This window comes from Papio anubis, chromosome 2 (genome assembly GCF_008728515.1).
Source record: "Papio anubis isolate 15944 chromosome 2, Panubis1.0, whole genome shotgun sequence".
Taxonomy (NCBI): domain Eukaryota; kingdom Metazoa; phylum Chordata; class Mammalia; order Primates; family Cercopithecidae; genus Papio; species Papio anubis.
The window spans coordinates 145465882-145490973 of NC_044977.1; the positions used below are offsets into that span (position 1 = coordinate 145465882).

At 39.1% G+C, this 25092-nt stretch overlaps 1 protein-coding gene across 3 annotated transcripts in view; it reads left to right on the top strand.

Annotated features, from left to right (window-relative positions):
* The first annotated feature begins 7238 nt into the window (after positions 1 to 7238).
* LOC101008578 (phospholipid scramblase 2) overlaps positions 7239 to 25092 on the top strand; it is a 48566-nt gene continuing 30712 nt past the window's right edge. For 2 of the 3 annotated variants that reach the window (XM_003894985.5, XM_017955804.3), the window contains exon 1: positions 7239 to 7329. In XM_003894985.5, the coding sequence (XP_003895034.3) occupies positions 7302 to 7329 (28 nt within the window). In that variant the 5' untranslated portion in view covers positions 7239 to 7301. Of the gene's footprint in view, positions 7330 to 22835; positions 22964 to 25092 lie in introns of those variants that run through there. The other variant, XM_021934761.2, reaches the window with a different exon arrangement.

Genomic DNA, 25092 nt, shown 5'->3' on the forward strand with positions numbered 1-25092 from the left:
ACTGCTCTGTCTATGGAGTGTCCATTGTTTTATTCCTTTAGTTTCTTAATAAACTTGCTTTCACTTTAGTCTATGGGCTTGCCTCTAATTCTTTCTTGAGTGAGGTCCAAGAACTCTTCTCTTGCGGTCTAGATCAGGACCTCTTTCCAGTAACAAAACTAGGGATCAACTTAACCTACAAGTAAATTAAAATATGCTTAATTAAACTGAGTAAATATTAAATATGCTATCAAAGAGAATATAGTCAGAGAGACAAAAAACAAGGAGGGAAAGGAAGCAGAATCAAGAATGTTTGCATTTGGCCGGGCTCGGTGGCTCACGCCTGTAATCGCAACAGTTTGGGAGGTCGAGGCGGTGCGGATCACGAGGTCAGGAGATCGAGACCATCATGCATAACACGGTGAAACCCCATCTCTACTAAAAATACAAAAAAATTAGCCAGGTGTGGTGGCGGGAGCCTGTAGTCCCAGCTACTAGGGAGGCTGAGGCAGGAGAGTGGCGTGAACCCGGAAGGTGGAGCTTGCAGTGAGCCGAGATGGCGCCACTGTGCTCCAGCCTGGGAGACAGAGGGAGACTCAGTCTTGAGCCCACAACAGTGTAGTGAGGTAAAAATGTAGTGGGTGTCTGGCCAAGCTGGGCTTAAGTCTCAGTTACAGCTGAGTCTGCACGAGCCCCTGCACTCCCGCAGACTCTGCAAATGAGTCACCAACCACACACTGCTGATGTTATAATAAGGAAAATCCATGTGCACTGAATTCAAGCGTATTTACAGTTGTAGCCACCGGTGGACTTACTGGTGCCCCACTAAAGAAAGGTCTTAGGAGAAATTTGTTTCACAAATGAAGGCAGAGAAAGTAAAAAAAGAATTTGAGATATGTAAAGCATCTTGACTTGTATACTCACTAGAGTTTCTAAGTATCTCAGGCCTTTTGTTCTCTCTGCTGAGTCATATCAGAATCAGTATAGTTCCATGTAGTCTAGTCTGTTCCACCAGATTGAAATCCGTTCACTTGGGAATGGTGGGAATTTATTTTCTAGTGACTTTTGTCAATTGCCCTGCAATAAAAGGAGTCCTTCAATTACATCTATCCTTTCTGTTTACCAGGTGCTGCAGGCCACCTATGGGTTGGGTAGTTGGAGAACAGGGAGTCTCAGTTAACAAAGCTTAGTAGACTATTAAAAAAGAAAAAAGAAAAAAAAAATCTGCCTGAGATTTGCATCAACCGTATTTATTGAATCATTTTCTGATCTGTGACTCAAATGGAAAATGTATACCCTGGGGATTTGAATTATTATCAGGCAACTCCTACAGATTTCTATTTGTTTTCTTGTTCGCCATAACTCACAGCAGATTACCTTCTGACTTCTAAGGAGAATGATGTGAAGTTCTCACAGAGAAACTCCTCACATGGGTAGGGGCGAGAAGGGAACAAAGTAATCCCATGCCAGTAAAAAAATAAAGGAGATATATCTCATCATGAACTTGTATGTCTCTGTGAGCTTTGTTTTAGGACTCATATTGACTAGGACTAAACCTGATAACCAAGACTCATGACTCAACTGCCTGCTTGGGCCAGACAAGTAAGATAAATGCATAGTACTACAGGTATAAGACATCCAGGAATGAGGGAAGGTAGGTGCGTTTGTCTGTTTTACATTGCTATAAAGAAATATCTGAGACTGGGTATTTATAAAGAAAAGAGATTTAATTGGCTCATAGTTCTTCAGGCTATACTAACATGGCACCAGTATCTGCTCAGCTTCTGGTGAGGCCTCTGGAAATTTCTACTCATGGTGGAAGGCAGAGAGGGAGTAGGTATGTCACATGGTAGGAGAGGGAGTAAGAGAGAGAGAGGAGAAGGTGGCATAAAAAACAACCAGCTTTCATGTGAATTAATAGAGTGAGAACTCATTCATTACCACGAGGATAGCACAAAGCCATTCAAGACAGTTCTGCCTTCATGATCCAAACACCCTGCACTGGGTCCACCTCCAATACTGAAGGTCATATTTTAATATAAGATTGAGAGAAGACATACTTCCAAACCGTATCAGTAGAGAACCAAAACTGCAGCCCAGCTAATGTCTCTCAAATTAAAAACACACAAGCAGGCTACTTTGCTGGCCAAATTCTCAAATGTAGTCTGGCCTAACTAGTCCTAAATGTCTCCATTTGTACCCACCTACCAGTAGTTTTGTCATATCCATAAAATGCTCCTCAGAAGAGAATGGTTCATGAATAAAATTTAAGTATTTAAAATGATTTATTATAAACATCAGCATTTTCTCATGATTGAAAGTGGAGACTGTGGAAATGTCCCATTAGAATTAGTATCTCAGCTCTGCCGCATTTGAGCTCTGTGCTTCAGTTTCCTCTGAGCAGTTCTGTGCTTTGGGCAAGTCACATAACTTTTCTATGTCTTAATGTTCCCATCTGTAAAATAGGCCTGTTAACAGGGGGAACCAACTAGTCCGCAGAGGCCATACTTCTAAATAGTTTCAATACAGTTCAAAGGGTTGTTTTAAGAATTTTATGAGTTTTGATATGAAAATTCCTTTGAGCCATGTCTGGCATATTGATAGCAAGCAGCACAATGACATTATCTATTATTATGTTACTCACTTTTCCCCTTTAAAGTGAAAGTCTGTTTGATATCTGAGTATCATACTTGCATAATGTTATGGTCCAAATGTTTTGTCCCCTGAAAACTCATATTGAAACTTAACCCCTAGTACAACAGTGTTAGAAGGTGGGGCCTACTAGAAAGTGTTTAGGTCATGAGGATGGAGCTCCCATGAATGAATTAATGCTGTTATACAAAGGATTGTGGGAACAGATTTTCTCTCTTCTGTTCTTTTGTCTCATAAGAATCAGCGTTTCTCCTCTCCAGATTATGCAGGGTTCAAGGTACCATCTTGGAAGTGGAGACTAGGCCCTTACCAGACAGCAAACCTGCCAATGCATTGATCTTGGACTTCTGTGACTCCAAAACCATGAGAAATCATTTCTATTTGTTTATAAATTACCCAGTGTGTGGTATTCTGTTACAACAACACAAAACAAATTAAGATACAGAGTTCAGTTATTCTGAAATCATTTAACCACTTGCCTTTAAAACTTATTTTAAAATATCATTTCTAGTTAAAATTTGGAGCAGGTATATCCATGACACGTAACCTATAAGCTAGGGATCTTTTGGCACAGGGATTGTTGTCAAATTTTACAATATATATAAATTTCCTGGAGAACCTGATAAAATAAAGATTGCTGGGCCCATCCACAGCGTTTCTGACTGAGTGGGTATCAGACTTTCCCAGAGAATTTATTTTCATTTTAACAATTTCTAATGTGATATTGATTCTGCTGATCTGGAGACCAGACTTCAGAACCATTGTCTTAGCAAATGACATCCAATGTTTGTTTGGTAAAGAATTTTGAAAAGGTAAACAGTAAATTTACTCTTCTATGTGTGTATATATACATCCATCCACATTCACATATATAATTTAATAGATATATAAAATTATCATTTACTATGTATTTAAAAAGACATTAAATAATCATGTAGTATGAATATGTAGGATGTTTAATATTCATATAACATTTCTAAATTGCCATCATTGGCATGTTTAAAAAATATTTTATTTCATAAACATGGGATTTTTTAATTTCTTAAAACGACTAATTAACTCATTCACCCTTGTCTGACAGATATGTATGTAATCACTGTTCATTTGGGGCAGGAAGCCTTCCTGGATGACCTCCTTCGTGCCCGTTGCTGGCCCCTGCTCAACTTGGTAAAGGTCTGGGAAAAAAATAAAACAATGAATAAACAGAAAACTTTTCTGGCTTCCAGGTGCGTGATTGTGTATGTATATGAGATTTTTGAGATTTTATTTTAATGAAGAGTATTTTCCTTTAACAGTATAATTGGAAAGAATATAAAGCCATGTAATATGAAAACTTTAATAACTATTAGTGGCGTAGTAATAGTAAATAATGTAAGGAAGAGGAGGGCCAATCAAAACACTAATGAGCGAGCTTGTATTTTGTAACTGAGTTTTTCTTACGTATAGATGTGCATAAGTTAAAATGCAAGATAACATGTGAAAGATTTATTTGAACTTCCCTTTGTGGTAAAACTGGCGGTGAAGTACTCATATCCAGGGACATAATGCTCTAATTTTGGAGTTTCACTCTTGTTGGCCAGACTGGAGTGCAATGGCGCGATCTTGGCCTACCCCAACCTCTGCCTCCCCGGTTCAAGCAATTCTCCGGCCTCAGCCGCCGGAGTAGCTGGGATTTCAGCCATGTGCCACCACATCTGGCTAATTTTGTGTTTTCAGTAGAGATGAGGTTTCTCCATGTTGGTCAGGCTAGTCTCTAACTCCCCACCTCAGGTCTCCCAGGCCGCCTGCCCTGGCCTCCCAAAGTACTGGGATGACAGGCATGAGCCACTTCACCCAGCTATTATTTCTTTTATAAATGTGAGAGGGAACTAGTATTTGAACTTTGAAAAACTGGGTGATTCGAGCTACTGTCTGATTTAAACCCATGAACTCACCAAATGTAATAAAATGTAATAAAATCATATTACACTTTCTTATCTTGCTGAAAATATAGGTATGTTTTATTGAAGCAACTACATTCTTAAGAGAAGGAATTAATTCTTTTCACTGTTAATGTATAGAGTGTCTCAGAACATAAAATAATCTAGGTGTTTCCATGTGGCCAAATTGTAAAACAATATGTTCTAGGATTCTGTCAAGTCATCAGACAGTGTTCCCACATCTCCCATTCAAGATCACAGGATATCAGCTTTAAACAAACAGAACTGTGAAACCCAATTAATCTAAAAGGTGGTCCATTTTTGTTAGTTTCTTGGTTTAGGGCACCATTCTGTTTTATTGTACAGGTCATAAAACTCATGTGAAATCTGTAACTGATCCAGCTTTTCCAATTGAAGAAATAAGTACCCAGTTCACCTCCTCGCCTCTGAACGGCATTTTGAAAATTATTAATCAAACTACTCTTCTAATAATAAATTGATTTCATCCATCTGTAGCAAAAGTAAGTGCTGGATAATTAAATTTGATTATATTATCGACCATAAGAAATAAGTAAAAGTAAATCATTGTTGCTTCTGAAATCCAAATATGACAAGGATTTGATTTCAGGCACCTGAACTTTGTAGCTCAATTTGAACAAAAATATTAATGAAGGTTATCTAAGCTTTGGTTTTCTTACCTCTAAAATTAGGATAATAACTTCTTCATTTTAAAGTTTTTATTAGGATAAAGTAAGCATGTTTTACCATTATTATTCTTATTTTTATTATTAATGCACCATTAATTTTCAGTTCTACTTAGATGACATTATGCTGCAAACCATTTTTTATTAATTTCATATAATGTAGGTAGTACTCTAACTGATGAATAATTTTTTAAAAGAATGTTTATTCATTCTTGCTATTGGATATATCTAATCTAGCCTTCTCCTTCTGAGGAGGTAAGAGCTCTCTTCAACTACTGGTGCATGTTTGTGACATAATTTCAGGTCTTGATATGTAATGAAAAGTATTTATGTGTGTGTATATCTACTTACTTAACAACAGACACATGCTTCAGCTTTGTTTTCCAATTTTAGATTTCCAAATTTTAGTTTTTTTGTTTTGTCTAAAATTGTAAGCTTACAATTTTAATTCAGTTTAATATCTATATATCAAAATATGATCACTTCCTTTAGAATTCAAAAAAAAAAGAGTGTTTGAGATTATATGCACTACCAGGGAATTTTATTACCAGAAGAAACCCTGCAGTATAATTTATAAATACAAAAACTGAAGTTTTAATGTTACTAAGTTAATGTTAAAACTCATTATATTAATATTACTCGTTATATATTCTGGACTTTGAGGTGTCTATATTACCTCATGATTCTGGTAAAAACAGAGAACATAGAATATTCTTTTTGGTGACTGAAAAAAGAGAAAAGTAAAAGGGCAGTTTTGGGTGAAGAAGCTTTTGAGGCACTTTCTCTTTAAAAAATCTGAATATACTAGTTGTGAGAGTGAGACACTGTTGTTTCCATATTTCATTTCATCACTTTTATGTCAGTGTTCTGAAACCTATATCCTAAGTTAGTGGGTACAAGAGGGCCCAGTTCTGGGAGGCTAATTTGCTCTTTACTGATCCAGATAAAGGGGAGGGCTTATGAGACTGCTATTTGCCTGTGATCTATTTGACCTCTCTTGTCTTCTCCATGGGGAAGTTACACAATTTATTTTGGACAGGCTAAGCTCATCTTTCATGAAGTGGCAGCCTTTATCCTTTATTGTTTCCATTGATTAATGCCAGTAGGTTCTTATCTGTCTTGACCAGCTGCTGCTGTGAGGTGCGAAACCTGTGCCCTTATTCACAGGAAATGCAACTCCCCCACCACCACCCTGGGTTTCACTGACATCATGGTCAGTGGAAGAAGTAACTTCATGCCCATGTATCTTCACAGGAGGCCAGATCCCTTCACTTTGTTCAGAGGGGATTACAAACACCCGAGGCTGTTGTGTTGTCCATAGCTAAGCTTGGCAAATGGGCTCACACAAGAGAGTGACTTACCATAGTATCCTTACCACTCTACTTCTAGAGCCTGTAATCGAAATGTATCCAAGTTGTTTCATCTTTCATACATTGTGAATACTTTTCCCTCCTATTTTGAGATACCAAAGAGGTACTTTCCTCTTACTCAAACCCTACTACAAAACATAATGTTCTAATTTACTTTCCACTGAGGCTTTCTCTCTTTCTATATGACTGAGAAGATCTCTCAGTAAGTGTCTTCTTGCACAAAGTGCAAAGTAATGAAACTAGTACAACAGAGGACAATGTACAATGCTCTGAAACCATTTTATACACCATCATATAATTATTTTATTGTTCCATTTATTTTGTTTAACATGTAGTGGTAAAGCCTTAGGTATCAGAAACTTCATGTGGAACTGGCTCCAATTGATCAATTATTGGAATATAGGAGGTGTGACATACTGCTTTGAGGTGTGAATACTGCTTTGAGGTGGCACACTGCTTGCAGGAAGCATGGCCACTGCTTTGAGCCTTTGCTGCCATTCCAAAACCATGGGAGAATTATAAGCTTTATATCCCGGTATGCATACAATTATCCATAGAACTAGTTAGCTTCAAAGTTCTAAATGGAATGTATATTGTTGTGGTTGCTTGTATCTGCCCATGTTAGATTCTTCCTAGCAATAATTTTGAGAGACTATGGATTGTGGGCTGAATGGAGGATGAAGCCTTTTCAAATTCGCCTCCCAGGTAGACAATGACATGTAGTTTCCAGAGACTAACATGCTTCAAATGTTGGTCTCTATAACTACTACGTACTCCCTTTTGTTTATGTATATGTTCCCATTCATGAACTACCTAATAGGGGCCTTAAACTCATACTCGGTATGTTAAACAGTCTGAGCTGCTGTAACAAATACCATAGACTAGGTGACTTATAGTAACATAAACTGGGGGTTTCTGTTTCTGTTTCTCTTGGTTTCTGTACTTCTGGAGGCTGGGAAGCCCAAAATTAAACAGATTTGGTGTTTGATGAGGGTTCACTTCCTCACAGATAACCAACGTCTTACTGTAACTTCACAGGGCAGAAACGGGGAGGGATCTTTCTGGGGTCTATTTCTATAAGGGCATTTCTCCCAATTCTGAGAACTCCTCCCTTGTGACCTAATCATCTGCCAAAATCCCTACTTCCTAAAACCACTGGGAGTTAGGACTTTAACATATTAATTTCAGAGACATGTATTCAGTCCTTTGGACTGGGAAACTGTAGTATTCAGAATTTATTACTTTGCTGATGCTTCATTGCTGCACATATAATACAAAAGAATATTTTTATGTATTTTTAGAGACATTGCCTAGGACTCCAGGTTTGGGACGAATCTCTAAGCTACCACTCAGTACAAAGTATCCAAAACTAGGAAGAAGACATTCATGTTCCTCTCTAGAGAGAACAAAAACGAATGCCATAGTTGGAGTGTAACAAAGCCTCCAACTTCATCTCACATCTAACTTGAAAATCACCATGTACATAAGATATATCTGACCCTCTTCTCTCCTACTCTAATTGATACCCCTCTTTCCTAATCCATTGTCTATGTCAACTATTCCTGCTATTCCTCTTCTTTAGGATACCTGGATTCACTTTATAGCTCTTCCATGTATAAATCTAATGGATAACACAACATCTCTGAGGCTCATATTTTGATCTGTAAAATCGGGATGAAGGTTCACCTACAAATGATCTGCAGGTTTCTACAGTGAACCCACTAGGAAATACTTCTGGAGAGAGAGTGTTTCATAAGTATGAGACTTCACAATGGAAAGTCTGAATTTTCTTCCCCAAATTAAGACACCTGTATATTTGGATGAAGCATAATGCAAAATGCATTTTCCTTCTGAGACTTCAGGAGAACTCTCCAACTAATATAATTATGTGATTATTACTATTCTTTGAAGATCTGTGATTTAGAAAGTATTTAAACCATGAGTGTTTATAAACAGTGTTTGTATTTTAGGTTCACTGACAGCAATATATTACTTTATCAAATTAAATAGACTTATGAATAATACAACAATGTAACATTGAGATTATTTGGCAAAACAACTAGAAGACCACCTGTTTGTCTAGCATAATTATATATTTTGTCTGGTGACATGTATGTTTAAAAATCAATATAGTTATACTTATTAGCAAGTATTAAAACATGTATACATATATGCACTATATATGCACATATGTAGACAATATGGAAAACAGTAATATAGTTAATAAAACATAAAAATTAATAAATACATATTTGGGATTTTTAAATTAAGTACATTGTCATTCATGTATATGAAATATTTATGTACTTACCAATGTACATAGATTTGACATAGTTCTTATTTGTTTTCATTTCAAATAATAGTCTCTGTCTATATACAATTTCACATGCACAAAAAAATTCAGAGTAAGGGCTCCAAAAATCTGTGCCTCAAAGAAAGCAGTAAGAACCCAGGAAAAAATGGGCAAAACCAAAATTTTAGAACTCTGAACATTAAGCAGTGATCTCAAACAATCTAAAGGTCATTTTGAAAACTGTGAAACTATCAAAAGAACAGTGAGCTGTGGAATTTTAACGTTCTAATTCCATCCCCCAACCCCCAGGTTCACAGAAGACTTGCAAACCAACAGCTTTGTAGTCACAGTAGCCATAATGTAATCAACAGAAAAATTCCACCTAAAGATGTGTATGTCATATTTCCCAAAACCATAAACATATTATCTTACACATTATCATATATGTCAACATAATGTCTAATTGAATGAATCCAGTGACATATACTTTAGAGACACAATGTTATTAAAGTTTTTACAATTGCCAAAAAAAAAATATATATATATATATGCCACCTTGGACTGAAAGACAAAAACAGAAAGAAGAAATGAAAGAAATTCGCTGGACTACCGAAATTCTGTAAACAGAATATTGCCTAATAAAATTACTCAGCTGAAAATACAGGCTTACTTTTTTTTTTTTTCAACTTTCATTTTAGGTTCAGGGGGTACATGTGCATGTTTATTACATGGGTAAATTTTATGTTGTTGGAGTTTGGTATGATTTTGTCACTCAGGTAGTGAGTATATTGCCTGATAGGTAGTTTTTCAACTCTCACCCTCCCGCAAGCCTCCCCCTTCAAGTAGGCTCTGGTGTTTGTTGTTCCTGCCTTTGTTTCCATGTATACTCAGTATTTAGCTCCCACTTACATGTGAGAACACACTGTATGTAATTGTCTGTTCCTGCATTAATTCACTTATGATAGTGTCCATCCATGTTACTGCAAAGGACATGATTTTATTCTTTTTTTATGTCTGTAAAGTACTCCATGGTGGGTATGCACCACATCCTCTTTCTCCAGTCCACCATCGATGGACATCCAGGTGGAATCCATGTCTTTGTTCTTGTGACTAGTGCTGTGATGAACATAGGCATGCATGAGTCTTTATGGTAAAATAATTTGCATTCCTGTGGGTATATAACCAGTAATAGGATTGTTGGGTCGAATGGATTTAAGTTCTGTTTTAACTTCTTTTAGAAATATCCAACTGCTTTCCACAGTGGCTAAACTAATTTACATTCCCATTACCAGTGAGTACAGGAACCTCACCAGCATCCATTATTTTTTGACTTTTTAGTAATAGCCATAATGACTGATGTGAGATGGTATCCCGTTGCAGTTTTAATTTGCATTTCTCCGTGGTTAGTGATGTTGAATATTTTTTCATATGCTTGTTGGCTGCGTGTGAGTCTTCTTTTGAGAAGTGTCTGTTCATGTCCTTTGCCCATTTTTAATGGGGTCATTTGTTAATTCCTTGTTGATTTCAGTTTCTTATAGATTCTGAATACTAGACCTTTGTCAGATGCAAGGTAGTTTGTGAATATTTTTCTCCTATGCTATAGGTTGTCTGTTTACTTTGCTGACAGTTTCTTTTGCTGTGCTGTGCAGGAGCTGTTTAATTATGTCCCACTTGTCTATTTTTTTTTTGTTGAAATTGCTTTTGAAGTATTTGCCATAAAATTTTTGCCAAGGCCTATGTCAAGAATGGTATTTCCTAGGTTTTCCTACAGGGCATGTAGTTTTGGTTTTGCATTGAAGTCTTTAATCCATTTTGAGTTTACTTTTTTATATGGTGAAAGGAAGGGATCCAGTTTCAATCTTCTGCATATGGCTAGCCAGTGGTCCCAGCACCCTATATTGAATAGAAAGTCCTTCCTCATTGCATTTTATTGTTGACTTTGTTGAAGATCAGATGGTTATAAGTGTGCAGCTTTCTTTCTGAGTTCGTTAACCTGGCCCATTGGTCTATGTGCCTGGTTTTGTACCAGTACCATGCTGTTTTGGTTATTATAGCTTTATCATATGGTTTGAAGTAAGATAGCATGATGTCTTCAGGTTTGTTCTTTTCCCTTAGGATTGCTTTGACTATTCAGGCTCTTTTTGGGTTCCATATAAAATTTAGAATAGGTTTTTCTAATTCTGTGAAAAATGACATTGGTAATTTGATAGGAATAGCATTGAATCTATAATTGCTTTGGGCAGTATGGCCATCTTAACAATATTGATTATTCCTAGCTATGAGCATGGAGTGTTTTACCATTTGTTTGTGTCATCTCTGATTTCTTTCAGCAGGGTTTTTTTTATTCTCATTATAGAGTTGTTTTCACTTCTGTGGTCAGCTGTATTCTTAGGTATTTTATTCTTTATTAGGATATTTTTAAATGATATTGTGCTCTTGATTTGACTCTCATGTTGGTCATTATTGATGTATAGATATACTACTGATTTTTGTATATCTATTTTGTATCTGGAAACTTTACTGAACTCTTTTTTTTTTTTTTTTTTGGTTTTAGTAGTCTTTGGGCCGATACTATGGCGTTTTATGGGCATAGAATTATATCATCTGCAAAGAGAGATAGTTTGGCTTCCCCTCTTCTTACTTGAATGCCTTTTCTTTCTTTCTCTTGACTAATTGATTTGGCTAGGATTTCCAGTAAAATTTGTATTGTTTTGAGATCAGATTGTTCTCTGTTGTCTAGGCTGGAGTGCAGTGGTGCAATCATGGCTCAATGTAGCCTCAACTTCCCAGGTTCAGATGATTCTCCCACCTCAGCCTCCCAAGCTGAGACTATAGGTGTATGCTACAATACTAGCTAATTTTTGCATTTTCTGTAGAGATGGGGTTTTGCCATGTGGCCCAGGCTGGCCTCAAACTCTTAGGCTCAAGCAATCCCTCAGCTTCCCAAACTGTTGGAATTACACCAATACTATTTTGAACAGGAGTGGTGAGAATGGTCATCCTTGTCTTGTTCTGGTTCTCAAGGGGAATGATTACAGCATTTGCTCTTTTGTTAATAGTGGGATGTTGACTGTGGGTTTGTCATAGATGGCTCTTATTATTTTGAAGTATATTCTTTCACTGCCTAGCTGTTGAGGGTTTTTAACACGAAGGAATATTGAATTTTTATCCAAAGCCTTTTCTATGTCTATTGAAATGATCATGTGGTTTTTGTTCTTAGTTCTGTTTATGTGATGAATCACAAATAGTGAATTGCATATGTTGAACCGATCTTGCACTCCAGGATTAAAGTCTATTCAATCATGGTGGATTCGTTTTTTGATGTGTTGCTAGATTTGGTTTGCTTATTTTGTTGAGGGGCTTTACAACAGGGATATTGGCCTGAAGATTTTCATTTGTAGTGTTTCTGCCAGGTTTTGGTATGAGAATAATGCTGGCCTCCTAAAATGAGTTAGAAGATAGTCCCTCTTCCTCAATTTTTTGCAATAGTTCCAATAGGACTGTTATTATTTCTTATTCATGTATCTTGTGGAAATAGGCTAGTCCAAGGCTTTTTCTTGTTAGTAGGTTTTTTATTACTGACTCAGTTTTGGATCTTGTTTTTGGTCTATTCAGGATTTCAATTTCTTCCTGGTTTAATGTTAGGAGGTCATATATTTCCAGGAATTTATTTATTTCTTCTAGATTTTCTAGTATGTGTACATAGAAGTGTTTGTAACAGTCTTTGAGTTTTTTGTATTTCCATGGGGTCCATAGTAATGTCCCCTTTGTTATTTATGATTAAGTTTATTTGGATTTTCTCTTTTTATCTTTATTCATCTAGCTGGTGGTCTATCAAAGCAAGCTTGATTTTTCTTTTAAAAAACCAAGTTTTGGTCTAAGTTAATCTTTTGTATGGTTTCTCACATCTCATATTCATTCAGTTAGCTCTGGTTTTGGTTATTTCTTTTCTTCTGCTTTTATTTCTCTCTCTCTCTTTTTTAAAATTCCTTCAGGTGTGTTAGGTTGTTAATTTGAGTACTCTCTAACTTCTTGATGTACGTGTTTGGCACTATAAACTTTCCCCTTAACACTTCTTTAACTGTGTCCCAGAGATTCTGGTGTGTTTTAACTTTGTTTTCATTAGTTTCAATTTTTTTTTTGATCTGGCTTAATTTTATCCTTTACCCAAAAGTCATTCAGGAGCAAGTTGTTTAATTTCCACGTAATTGTAGGGTTTGTATGTATCTCCTTATTATTGATTTATATTTTTATTTCACTGTAGTCCAAGACTGTGGTGAGTATGATTTTTTTTTTTAATTTGTTGTGAATTGCTTTATGCACAAGTATGTGGTCGATCTTAGAGTATGTGCTGTGTGGAGATGAGAAGAATGTATATTCTCTTGTTATTGGGTGGAGTGTTCTGTAGATTTCTGTGACATCTGTTTGGTCAAGTGTTGAGTTTAAGTCCTGAATAGCTTCATTAGTTTTCTGCAGAGTATTGTTGCCAGCGGACTGGGAACACCTCAGCCTCTCCAATGCAGTCAGTACTTGATCTCAAGGGGCCAGCACATAAAACTAAAGGCCTGTTTCCAGGTCAGTAATGTCAGAACATACAGCTGAGAAGTGCTGATCAGAGCCTTGGCGCCATGTAAGCATTCAGAAATGAAGCCAATTGACTAAACCCAACTTATAACACAGTCAAATCCTTCAGGGCATCAAATCTCATCTAACCTTCTTTCAAGGTTTTAATTAGCTTCCTTGTGATGGGTTAGAACATGCTCCTTTAAGTTGGAGAAGTTTGTTATTATGGACCTTCTGAAGCCTACCTCTGTCAACTCATCGAAGTCATTCTCCATCCAGCTTTGTTCTGTTGCTAGTGAGGAGCTGCAATCCTCTGGAGTAGAAGAGGTGCTCTGACTTTTAGAATTTTCAGCTTTTCTGCTCTGATTTCTCCCCATCTTTGTGTTGGTCTTTGATGTTGGTGACCTGTAGATGTGGTTTCAGTGTAGATGTCCTTTTTGTTGATGTTGATGCTATTCCTTTCTGTTTGTTAGTTTTCCTTCTAGCAGTCAGGTCCCTCAGCTGCAGGTCTGCTGGGGTTTGCTCGAGGTCCACTCCAGACCCTGTTTGGCTGGATATCGCCAGTGGAGACTGCAGAACAGCAAATATTGCAGAACAGCAAATATTGCTGCCTGATCCTTCCTCTGGAAGCCTTGTCCCAGAGGGGCACCTGCCTGTATGAGGTGTGTGTCGGCCCCTACTGGGAGGTGTCTCCCAGTTAGGCTCCACGGGGTTCAGGGACCCACTTGAGAAGGCAGTCTGTCTATTCTCAGAGCTCAAATGCCATGCTGGGAGATCCACAGCTCTCTTCAGAGCTGTCAGACAGGGCATTTAAGTCTGCAAAAGTTTCTGCTATCTTTGGTTCAGCTGTGCCTTGCCCACAGAGGTGGAGTCTATAGAGGCAGTAGGCCTTGCTGAACTGCGGTGGGCTCCGTCCAGTTCAAGCTTCCCGGCCACTTTGTTTACCTAGTCAAGCCTCAGCAGTGGTGGACACCCCTCCCCTAGCCAGGCTGTGGCCTCGCAGGTCGATTTCAGACTGTCGTGCTAGCAGTGAGCAAGGTGCGACGGGTGTGCAACCTGCCAAGCCAGGCACGGGAGAGAATCTCCTAGTCAGCTGGTTGCTAAGACCCTGGGAAAAGTGCAGTATTTGGGAGGAAGTGTCCCTTTTCCCAGATACAGTCTGTCACGGCTTCCCTTGGCAGGAAAGGGAAATCCCCTGACCCTTTGTGCTTCTCAGGTGAGGTGATGGCCCTGACCTGCTTTGGCTCACCCTCCAAGGGCCACACCCACAGTCCAACCAGTCCCAGTGAGATGAACCCGGTACTTTAGTTGGAAATGCAGAAGTCCCCCACCTTCTGCGTCAATCACGCTGAGAGCTGCAGACTGGAGCTGTTCCTATTTGGCCATCTTGGAACGGAACTCCAGGAACACTCTTGTATAAGGTGCCTGGTGACCTCTATTGGTGGTGGTTCTCACCCAGTTGGGAGGCACAGGATCTGAGACCCAGTTAGCAGAGAACTCTGGCTGTCCCTTTGTCAAACAGGTGTGCTCTTCTGGTGGGAATCCCAATCATCTGGGCTGCCTGGATTCCTCAGAGCTAGCAGGGGGAAAGACTAAGTCAGCTGGTCCATGGAGACCATGGCTACTCTTCCCCCTAGGGGCTCAGGCCCAGGGAGACCAGAATTTTGGCCCTAAGTCCCTTGCTGGAGTTGCTGAAGTTTCTGCAGGGAGGCCCCACCCAGTAAGGAAGGATGCGTCAGGGTGTGGCCTAAAGAGGCAGTCTGGCCATGATCTGCCACACACTGTGGGGAATGCCTTTTGAGTCTCCCAGGTACCAGCAGGGGAAATACAGTGGGCTGGAGCTGTAGTGATGGCTGCCACTCTTCCCTCCCAGTAGTTCAGTATCTTAGGCAGTTGGTAGCTGCAGTGATGGCTGCTGTCCTTTTCCTGGGGAGCTCAGTTGTCTTAGGCAGCAGGCAGCTGCAGGGATGAAGGCTTCCCCTCCCCCTGGGAACTCAGCAGTCCTAGGCAGTTGCCAACTAAATAGCTGTTGAGGATCTATGCAACTCTGTGATTGAGACCCAAAGCCCTGGTAGCACGGGCTCATGAGTGGGATCTTGTGATCCATGGGTTGCACAGATCCATGGAAAAAGCACATATCTGCAGGCTGGGTAGCATGATCACTCACCGCCTGCCTTGTCTGGGGCATGGGAGCTCCCCTTGCCCCATGTGGCTCTCAAGTGAGGCGATGCACCACCCTGCAGTTCCTTGCTCTCTGTGAGTTACACCAACTGCCTAGTCAGTCCTGATAGAACCCGGGGATATCTTGGTTCCCAGTGCAGGATTCACACATTGTCTTGGTTCTTCTTGGTGGGAGCCTTTGATTGCAGCTGCTTCTTGTCAGCCATCTTGGCCCTGCCCTCCCCTACCCCCACTATATAACAGTTTTGGGAAATAATTAGTGATAATTGTTTATCACATGACAATTGAGTGAGGCCTTAATAATAGTTGGGATATAGAAGAAGCTGACCAAAATCTTTTAAAAAGACAATCTGGAGAATGAGATATTAATAGGGGCTTTCACGAGTTCTGACATATTCCTGAAAATTTAGAAGGAAATGTACCTGTACAGAACTGTGCACATACCCAGAAAAGACCTGAAAAAGAAATAATCTCTCTCCTCTGGCTGACCTTAAGTTTCTGTGCCAGCAATGAGAGAAAGCTAAGCCAGTATTGCAAATCATCTATTGGATTTTTGAAATAGTGCCCCCAAACACACAAAAGACCTTTTGGAAAAGGCTGGGAGATACACTTATGCAGCATATTTAAGGAAAACGATATCCATTTATTGAATGACCACTAAGCTAACTGAAGAGATGTCAGTGGTCACACATAATGAAGAATATAGATTAATATAATTAGTTGAGGAAAGTAACCAAACAAATGCACAATAGGAAAGACCCCACCAACAACAAAGCCTGGAGAAGAGGCAAATACAGTTTCCAGAGTTGTCATATTATATTATTCTAAATATACGGTTTTCAACAAGTTATGAAGCATGTAAAGAAGTAGGAATGGAAGATGAATAGGTCCTAAAGTGAACCCCCAGCAAAGTGCAGCAGCCCTACAGAAGAGGGACCTGACACAACAACAAAAATGGCCCCCACAAAAATGGCCCCCACAAATTGGCCCCCACAAAAACTCCATCCAAGGGTCAGCAGCCTCAAAGACTGAAACTAAGCAAACTCATGAAGATGAGAAAGAATCAATGAAAAGATACTGAAAACCCAAAAGACCAGAGTGCTTCTTCTCCCCAAAATGATTGCAACATCTCTCCATCAAGGGCACAAAACTGTACGGAGGATCAGATGGATGAATTGACAGGAGTAGGCTTCAGAAGATGAGTAATAAAAAACTACACTGAGCTAAAGGAGCATGTTCTAACCCAATGCAAAGAAGCTAAGAACCTTGATAAAAGGTTAGAGGAATTGCTAACTAGAATAACCAGTTTAGAGAGGAACAAAAACGACCTGATGGAGCTGAAAAACACAGCATGAGAACTTCATGAAGCATACACACATATCAATAGTCAAATCGACCAAGCAGAAGAAAGGATATCAGAGTTTGAAATCCACCTTACTGAAATAAGACATGCAAACAAGAATAGAGAAAAAAATGAGTGAAGAGAAATGAACAAAGCCTCCAAGAGATATGGGACTTTACAAAAAGACTGAATCTAAAATTGATTGGAGTACCAGGAGAAGACAGGAAGAATGAAAACAAGCTGGAAAACACACTTCACAATATCATCATCCAGGAGAATTTCCCCAACCTAGCAAAACAAGCCAACATGAAAATTCAAGACATACAGAGAACACCATTAAGATATTCCATGAGAAGATCAACCCCAAGACATATAATCATCAGATTCTCCCAGATTGAAATGAAGGAAAAACTACTAAGGGCAGCCAGAAAGAACAGCCTGGTCTCCTACAACAGGAAGCCCATCAGATAAAAACAGACCTCTAAGCAGAAACTCTACAAGTGAGAAGAGAGTGGGAGCCAATATTCAACATTCTTAAAGAAAAGAATTTCCAACCCAGAATTTTAACTCACATGTTAGAACCATGATGCAAAGTGAAATCGTCCTTTGCTACTGTTTCTCATAAAGCTGTGTTATACCAGTTACCCCCCAGTGCTGTGGAAGTCTTGGAGCTATTGAAAAGAAATAAAACCCTCCATGCAGAAGAGGACAACAGGTAAAAAAAAAAAAAAAAAAAAAAAAAAAAAAAAAAAAAAAAGCGTGTTTTGAGTATGAAATTGTGGAAAGAACAAAAATAAATATCCTCATAGATTCTATAGCCACAAGTCAGTCTTCACATAAGTGTACATATGGGCTGTACATGTACATGTACTTATGCACATCACAGATACATATTAATACATTCACATACATATACAAAAGTAAGCAGGAAACTCCTAGAAATTCCCAATATGACTCTTCTTTAGTCAAATCTAAGTAATATAACCAAATGCATGCCAATAACAGAGAAAGGAGCTTGGATTCATTATGATTGACAACTAACCAATATTTGTTCTTTGGGTTAGGACATTCCTTTTATGAACACATTGTTCTTCAAGAACTGAACAAAATAGAACACTTAGCAATGGTTCTTAAAGTGAAGTCCCTGGAAAACAATCATCAGCGTCACATGGGAATTTATTCGAAAAGCAAATTCTCAAGCCCCATTTCAAATATATTGAATTAGAAACTCTGAATGTGGGGAACACATATAGAGTTTTAACAAGATTTCCAGGTGAATCTGAGAGATACTAAAATTTGAAAACCACTATTTTACCACATAAGAGCAGATACTGAGTTTTGGTTAGTCAACCAACAGTGTATTTATGTTATACCAAGATGTGTTCTAATTTAAGATAGTATTTTTCAGCCAGGCACGGTGGCTCACACCTGTAATCTCAGCATTTTGGGAGGTCAAGATGAGTGGATCACCTGATGTCAGGAGTTCGAAACCAGCCTGACCAACATGCTGAAACCCCATCTCTACTAAAAATACAAAAATTAATTAGGCATGGTGGCAGGAGCCTGTTATCCCAGCTCTGGGAGGCTAAGGTAGGAGAATTGCTTGAACCCGGGAGGCAGAGGTTGCAGTGAGCCAAAATCGTACCATTGCACTACGGCCTGGATGATAGAGTAAGACACTGTCTTAAAAAAAAAAAAAAAAAAAAGATAGTGCTTTTCTTCAGGATTATAATACAATGAAAGTGATGATAGTCAAAACAAACAAAACCCAAGGCTGTAATAAGCCAAGTATGACAGAAAGATGAGATTGTATAGCAGGACATAAGATTTCAACTAATTTGAGAATATGAAAAAAGGAAGATGTGGCAAATCATTTTGCAAGACACAGAAAGTCACAAAGGGTGTCTAGACAGATATAATAAAGAGATCCAATTTATTTCCACAGTACCCCAGAGAGAAGGAGGGATTGGTGATGCCAAATTAAGGAAAGGTTAAAATTCTATGATGGGATCAGTGTTCTTATAAGGAGAGGAAGAACCAGAGCTCCTCCTCTCTCTGTCATGTGAGGACACAGCAAGAAAGGGACTGTCTACAAGCCAATCGGAGAGCCTTCAACAGATGGTGATTTTACTGGCTCCCTGTCCTTGGACTTCTCAAACTCTAGAACTGTGAGAAATAAATGTCTGTTGTTTAAGTCACCCAGACTATGCTATTTTGCTCTTGCAACAGGAACTAAGACAGATGTTGCTATTGTCTGAATGTTTGTGTCCCCTCAAAATTTATACGTTGAAGCCTAATCACCAATGTGATATATTAGGAGATGGGGCCTTTGTGAGATTAGGTCAAGAGAATAGAACTCTCATAAATGGGATTAATATCCTTAAAAAAAAAAAAAAAAAGAAAGAAAGAACACCTTAGAGAGACCCCTCATCCCTTCCCCTTTGTGAGGACACGGTGAGAAGATACCATGTATGTGTCAGAATATAGGCCCTCTGCAGACACTGAATCTCCTGGCACCTTGGTGTTGGATTTGTCAGCCTCCAGGACTGTGAGAAATAACTTTCTGTTGTTTATAAGCTACCCAGGCTATAGTATTTTCTTTTAGTTGTCCTAATGAACTACATGAAAAGAAGTCAAAATGTAAATAGATACTTTCTCAATTTTAATACTTCTTTGAATAATTGATAGATCAATCAAGCCAAATATTTAGCTAAAGTAACAGCAAAATTAATAAACTGACCCAGCCCATTAGAACAAAAATACATCACTCATACACAACTGCAGAATACACCTATTTCTCATATAAAATATTTATAAAAATTGACTGTGTACCAGAAGGTCATAATGTAAGTCTTAAAAATTTCAAATGACTGGAACCATACACAGCATGTGCTTGCACTACAATAAAATTACAAATAATAGAAAGACAACTAGATATTCCCAACTACTTGGAAATAAGGAAATGAACAGACATCAAGGAAGAAATATAAAAATGTCCTGGGTACAGCAGGCAGTTTAAAATAAGATTCAAAGACCAGAAGTCAAAATGAAAAAATAAAAGTAAAAATCACTGAAAATAAAAATTTCTATATGGTGAAAGCAACCTCAAATAAGGTTCAAGCCAGAGACCCAGTGGGCAAATGAATTGTATCTTGGCCAGGCATGGTGGCTCATGCCTGCAATCCCAGCACTTTGGGAGGCCAAGGTGGGTGGATCACCTGAAGTGAGGAGTTTGAGACCAGCCTGGCCAACATGGGGAAATACCATCTCTACTAAAAATACAAAAATTAGCAGGTCATGGTGGCATATGCCTGTAATCCCAGCTACTTGGGAGGCTGAGGCAAGAGAACTTCTTGAACCCAGAGGGTGGAGGGTGCAGTGAGCTGAGATCATGCCACTGCATTCCAGTTGGGGAAACAGAGTGAAACCCTGTCTCAAAAGAAAAAAAAAAAAAAAAAGAATTGTATATTATTTCACATACCCACAATATATAAAGAACACTAACAAATCAACAAGACAGAAAAAAATCCCAATCCAATAACAACAACAAATGAGCATTATATTTCAGACAAATCACAGAATAAAACTGTAAAATAATTAGTAATCATATGAAAAAGTCCTCATTCTCATTAACAATCAGAATCAACAAGCAAAAAATAATATAATACTTGCCATTCACAGCAGGAAACATTTAGAATTGGTATTTGAGAATTGAAGAGATGTGGAAAAATTATCAATCTCATGACTTATTGGTAAAAGAATAAAATGATATGGTTTTTTGTATTGTATACAGAAAGATATGTGCAAAGATGATGACTACAACATAATTTATAATTGATAAAACTTAGAAACAGCACCTAGATTATTATATCAATGATACAGTTCTGTATTAGAGGGATAGAGATTTCCAAGATGCATAGTTAGGTGAAAAACACATCAGAGAAGAGTTGTGTAAAATAATTCTCTTTGTGTAAAAACAAACAAACAAAAAAACACACAAACAAAATACTGTGTAGCTGTGTATATACATATCTGTATGTATATAACATTTACTGAGCGCTTACTCTATGGCAGGCATCATTCTAAATTCTTTATATATTTTAACTTCCTTAATCATCATAAAAATCCTATGTGGTAGACACCATTACTACTCTCATTTTACCTATTAGAAAACAGGCACAAAGATTGTCAAGTAATTTTTCACAAGTCACAGGCACAGGAAGTAAAAAAGGAAGAATTCAAATTCAGGTAGCTTGATTTTCCTTCTTCCCTTTTCTATCTTATTTTCTCAATTTCTTTCTCCACCTTCCTCCCTTCCATTCCCTTTTTTCTTCCCTCCTCCCACCTCTTAGTATGTCTTCAAATGTCTGTGTCAACCTTCGTTAGCAGGGTAATCGGGAGAAAATGGAGAGGAGAGGTTTAATTTTTCTCCATATATGGTGTTATTGTTTGGAAGACCACGTGTTACTTTTTTTTTTTTTTTTTTTTTTTTTTTTTTTTAGACGAGTCTTGGTCTGTCTCCCAGGCAGGAGTGTAATGGCACGATCTTGGCTTACTGCAACCTCTGCCTTCCGGGTTCAAGCGATTTTTCTCCTGCTTCATCCTCCTGAGTAGCTGGGATTACGGGGGCACACCACCACACCCGGCTCATTTTTGTATTTTTAGTAGAGACGGGGTTTCGCCATGTTGTCCAGACTGGTCTTGAACTCCTGGCCTCAAGTGATACGCCTGCCTTGGCCTCCCAAAATGCTAGAATTACAGGCGTGTAAATAAATTTTTAAAAAATCAGTAAAAACGTCAGAACAATGTGTATTTATTTATTGCATGAGGGTGTGCCAGTTGAAGGCACACCCTGAAAAATCAAAGGCACGCCCTGAAAAATTAAACATTCCACACACCTCATCATTTTCACTTTTAAAACAGATTAAAAATGCCTTTTGATGGAAAGAAAAGGGAAGAGGGTAAAGGCTACAAAGAAAATAATCTCGACCGCTCCTCATTTGTAATCTAAGCTCCCTCACCTTGAAAAGCCGCAGGCTTCTGAGGGATGCAGGTCAAGACCAGAGTTAAGGAAGTTCCCGGGGGAGGCCACTCCCTGCCTGCCTGATAATTTTCCAGTTCCAGCTGGTGTCGAGGTCCCAGTTCATCTCTGCCCTTCTGCCCTTAACCACCGGACAAACGTTTCCGGAGCCTCTCCAAAGAGCAAGAAAGGGGACGGGGATGGGGAGGGGGAGACGGGACGGGCTGGACGGCAGCTCCGCGTCGCACACGGGGTGGTGGGTTCAGTCGTGCCCCCAGCTCGGCCGCCCTCCAGCAGCAAAGCCGGATCCCGTGTGCCCGCGCAGGGGCCAGGGGAGGGAAGCCTTGTACCCTTGGTATCCAGAAAGCTAAACGAGGGGCTGCTGCAGGTGTAGATTCTGAGGCTGGTCCAGGCCGCTTTCCCGCCGACTTCAGGGAGGATTGTGCAACAGGTGTGCCTGGCAGTCAAGGGGCGGAGGGGAGGAAGCCATGCAAGGACCTCGACTCCCTCAGGGCTGTGCGGGAACAGCTGCAGCCGCGGGTGGTGGTGTGGTAGGGGGGAGGCTTTCTTAGTCGCCTCCTTATGGCACCGGGGTGTGCGCGGCTTGTGGGGACGATGCTCCGCCCCATAACTGTGTTTGCGTCAGAGGGCGAGACAAGGGCCGATGGGCCTCGGGAACCGACACCTGAAGTGGAACCGGAACTCGGCAAGGGGCCTCACGCGGCCCAGCGGCACCCGGACTCACCCCAGAACCATTCGAATGAAAAGGGGTGTCCTGCCTGAAAACGCCTCGCGGGGCTCGGCTTCCCCTTAGTTACACTGCTTTACAGGCAGAGAGCGGCCCTGAATCCTGAGCAGAGGCTGGGCTCAGGACCATGTGCCAGTATAGTGGCGCTATTAGAAGGGACGGTTAAGACAGCCTGCAAGCTGGCATTTATCAGTAAGTATTCACTGAAGTCCGCCTGGAGCCCACATCTATGCTAGGCCCTCTACAATACCAGCTTGGAAAAGATAGCGGTATCTAGCATGGTTGCTAAGACAATTCGGCCTCTACTGGTTCCCATCTGTGGACTGTCAGCCAATTTCTTCATATATGTTCTTTCCATTGCCTCATCTCTGAAACTGTGTAACTGTTAAAAGAGCTACAGAGTATTACATGTGTTAATGTAAAGTTCTGAGAGCAGTGCCTGGCACTACAGAAAGTACTCAGTGAAAGTTAGCTTTTATTATTTTAAATATTTGACAAAGTCCCTGCTTCTGCAAACTGACTCTCTGGTTCCCATGTGGTTTCATTCATTCACTGTTATTTCTGGACATCTTGCCATGGCCACTTCCCAGTTCCAGGAACAGGCAGTCGTTGTTTCTTCCAGGTTATCACATTGAGATACATGGTTAGTACCAGTGACACTTAGAAGTGTCAGGCGGTTTGGGGGCTCCTTTCTTTCTTGAACTTTTCCTAAGAGCAAACCTTTCTCTTATTGCCACCCTGATGTTTACAGTAGAAGGGTTTTGAGCAATGGACAAGCACAAGGAAATGAAAAACACATACAAAGGAAAATGAGTGGATTGCTGCAGTTGGATAGACAAGTTCAAAATACCTGGGTCTCACTGTACATCAAGCAGCCTTCAGATCTTTAAGGGAACTATTCTTACTGACTGAAAAGAACAAAATAATACTGTCCACTCATTGTTGAATTAACAAACACAGATTAAATGGCCTGTCTTGGACAAGACAAACCAAGCTCTGGCCTTTGAGGGCTTAAAGTGCAGGTAGAGCGACTTTAAATATTTATGAACTGGCCCTTGTGCACCTTTCCATCCTCATCTCTGAGGGTCTCTCCATCTTTTGCTCTGTAATTTCATAAATTTTCATTTCCCGAATGAGCCCTGTTTCCTGCAGCTTAGGACTTCTACCAGTGAATTTCCCTCTCTCTATAAGGCCCTCTCGAGGCCCTACCCCGCACCTCACACATCTCCATGGTCTGGCTGATTCTAGACTTTTTTCAGCTCTCTGCTCTGACTTTCCTGACAATGCCGCCACTACTCCATCTAAATCAATGACTCCATAACCTTTTTATTGCACCATTATTTGTATTCATAGTACTTAATATATTTGTATATATACAAATACATTTGTATTGTTATATATGTGTTATCCATAATATATTTATAATGAATTTAATTAATATGATGTGCTGGAATATATTTAATTGTATTAGCTGCCCGTCTCCTCCATTTTTAGTGCCTGTATAGTGCCTTTCATGCTCTATGCCTTTGATTAATGTTCCTTGAAAAACAAAATAAGCTTTATGTTAAGTATTTATGTACTTACATATTTATACATGTGTACATATATGTGGATATATGTAGGTACATATATGTGTACATATACACACGCTCTATAGCACTGCCTTGAACAGTGCTAAATTTAAAAGCCAAAGCACTTGTTAATCAGTAGTAACAACTGTGCTTTTCATTTCTCCAATTTTGTTGCTAAAAACTGGTTTTAAAAAAATTTTGCCTATCCTAGTTAAAAACTAATTGGTCGTGAGACTAAATTGAAATTCAACATAGTTCTATCTTACATAAGAAAGATACCTTAAAGATAACCTCTAACAGCTTTCACTGAAATTTGGCACATTGGGAGAATGTGGGGTTTTTTGTTTTCTTTTTATTCAACGAAATGGGAACATGAGTGCAACAGATACGAATCATAAATAATTTCAATTCAGCTAGTTAGTGAGCTGTACAGCATTAAGTAAACACTTTATCTTTATGGGCTTAGTTTTCTCATTTATAAAGAAGAAAGGAAAACTCAGATTTGTGAGGGAGGTCTGCGTTGTAAGGAAAGGTTTTTGAGCAGTAATAAAGCAATCAAATGAGAATAACTGACTTTAAGACTCATTTTTGTTTATTTTGTCTCCTTGGTTTACTTGTTAGTTTTGTAGAACACTTTACTATTACAGTTTCAGTTGGGTCTAGTTGATATAGTATCTACATTTTGATTCAAGGTTTAATATAAAATTCTATAGGCCAGGTGTAGTGGTTCACACCTGTAATCCCAGCATT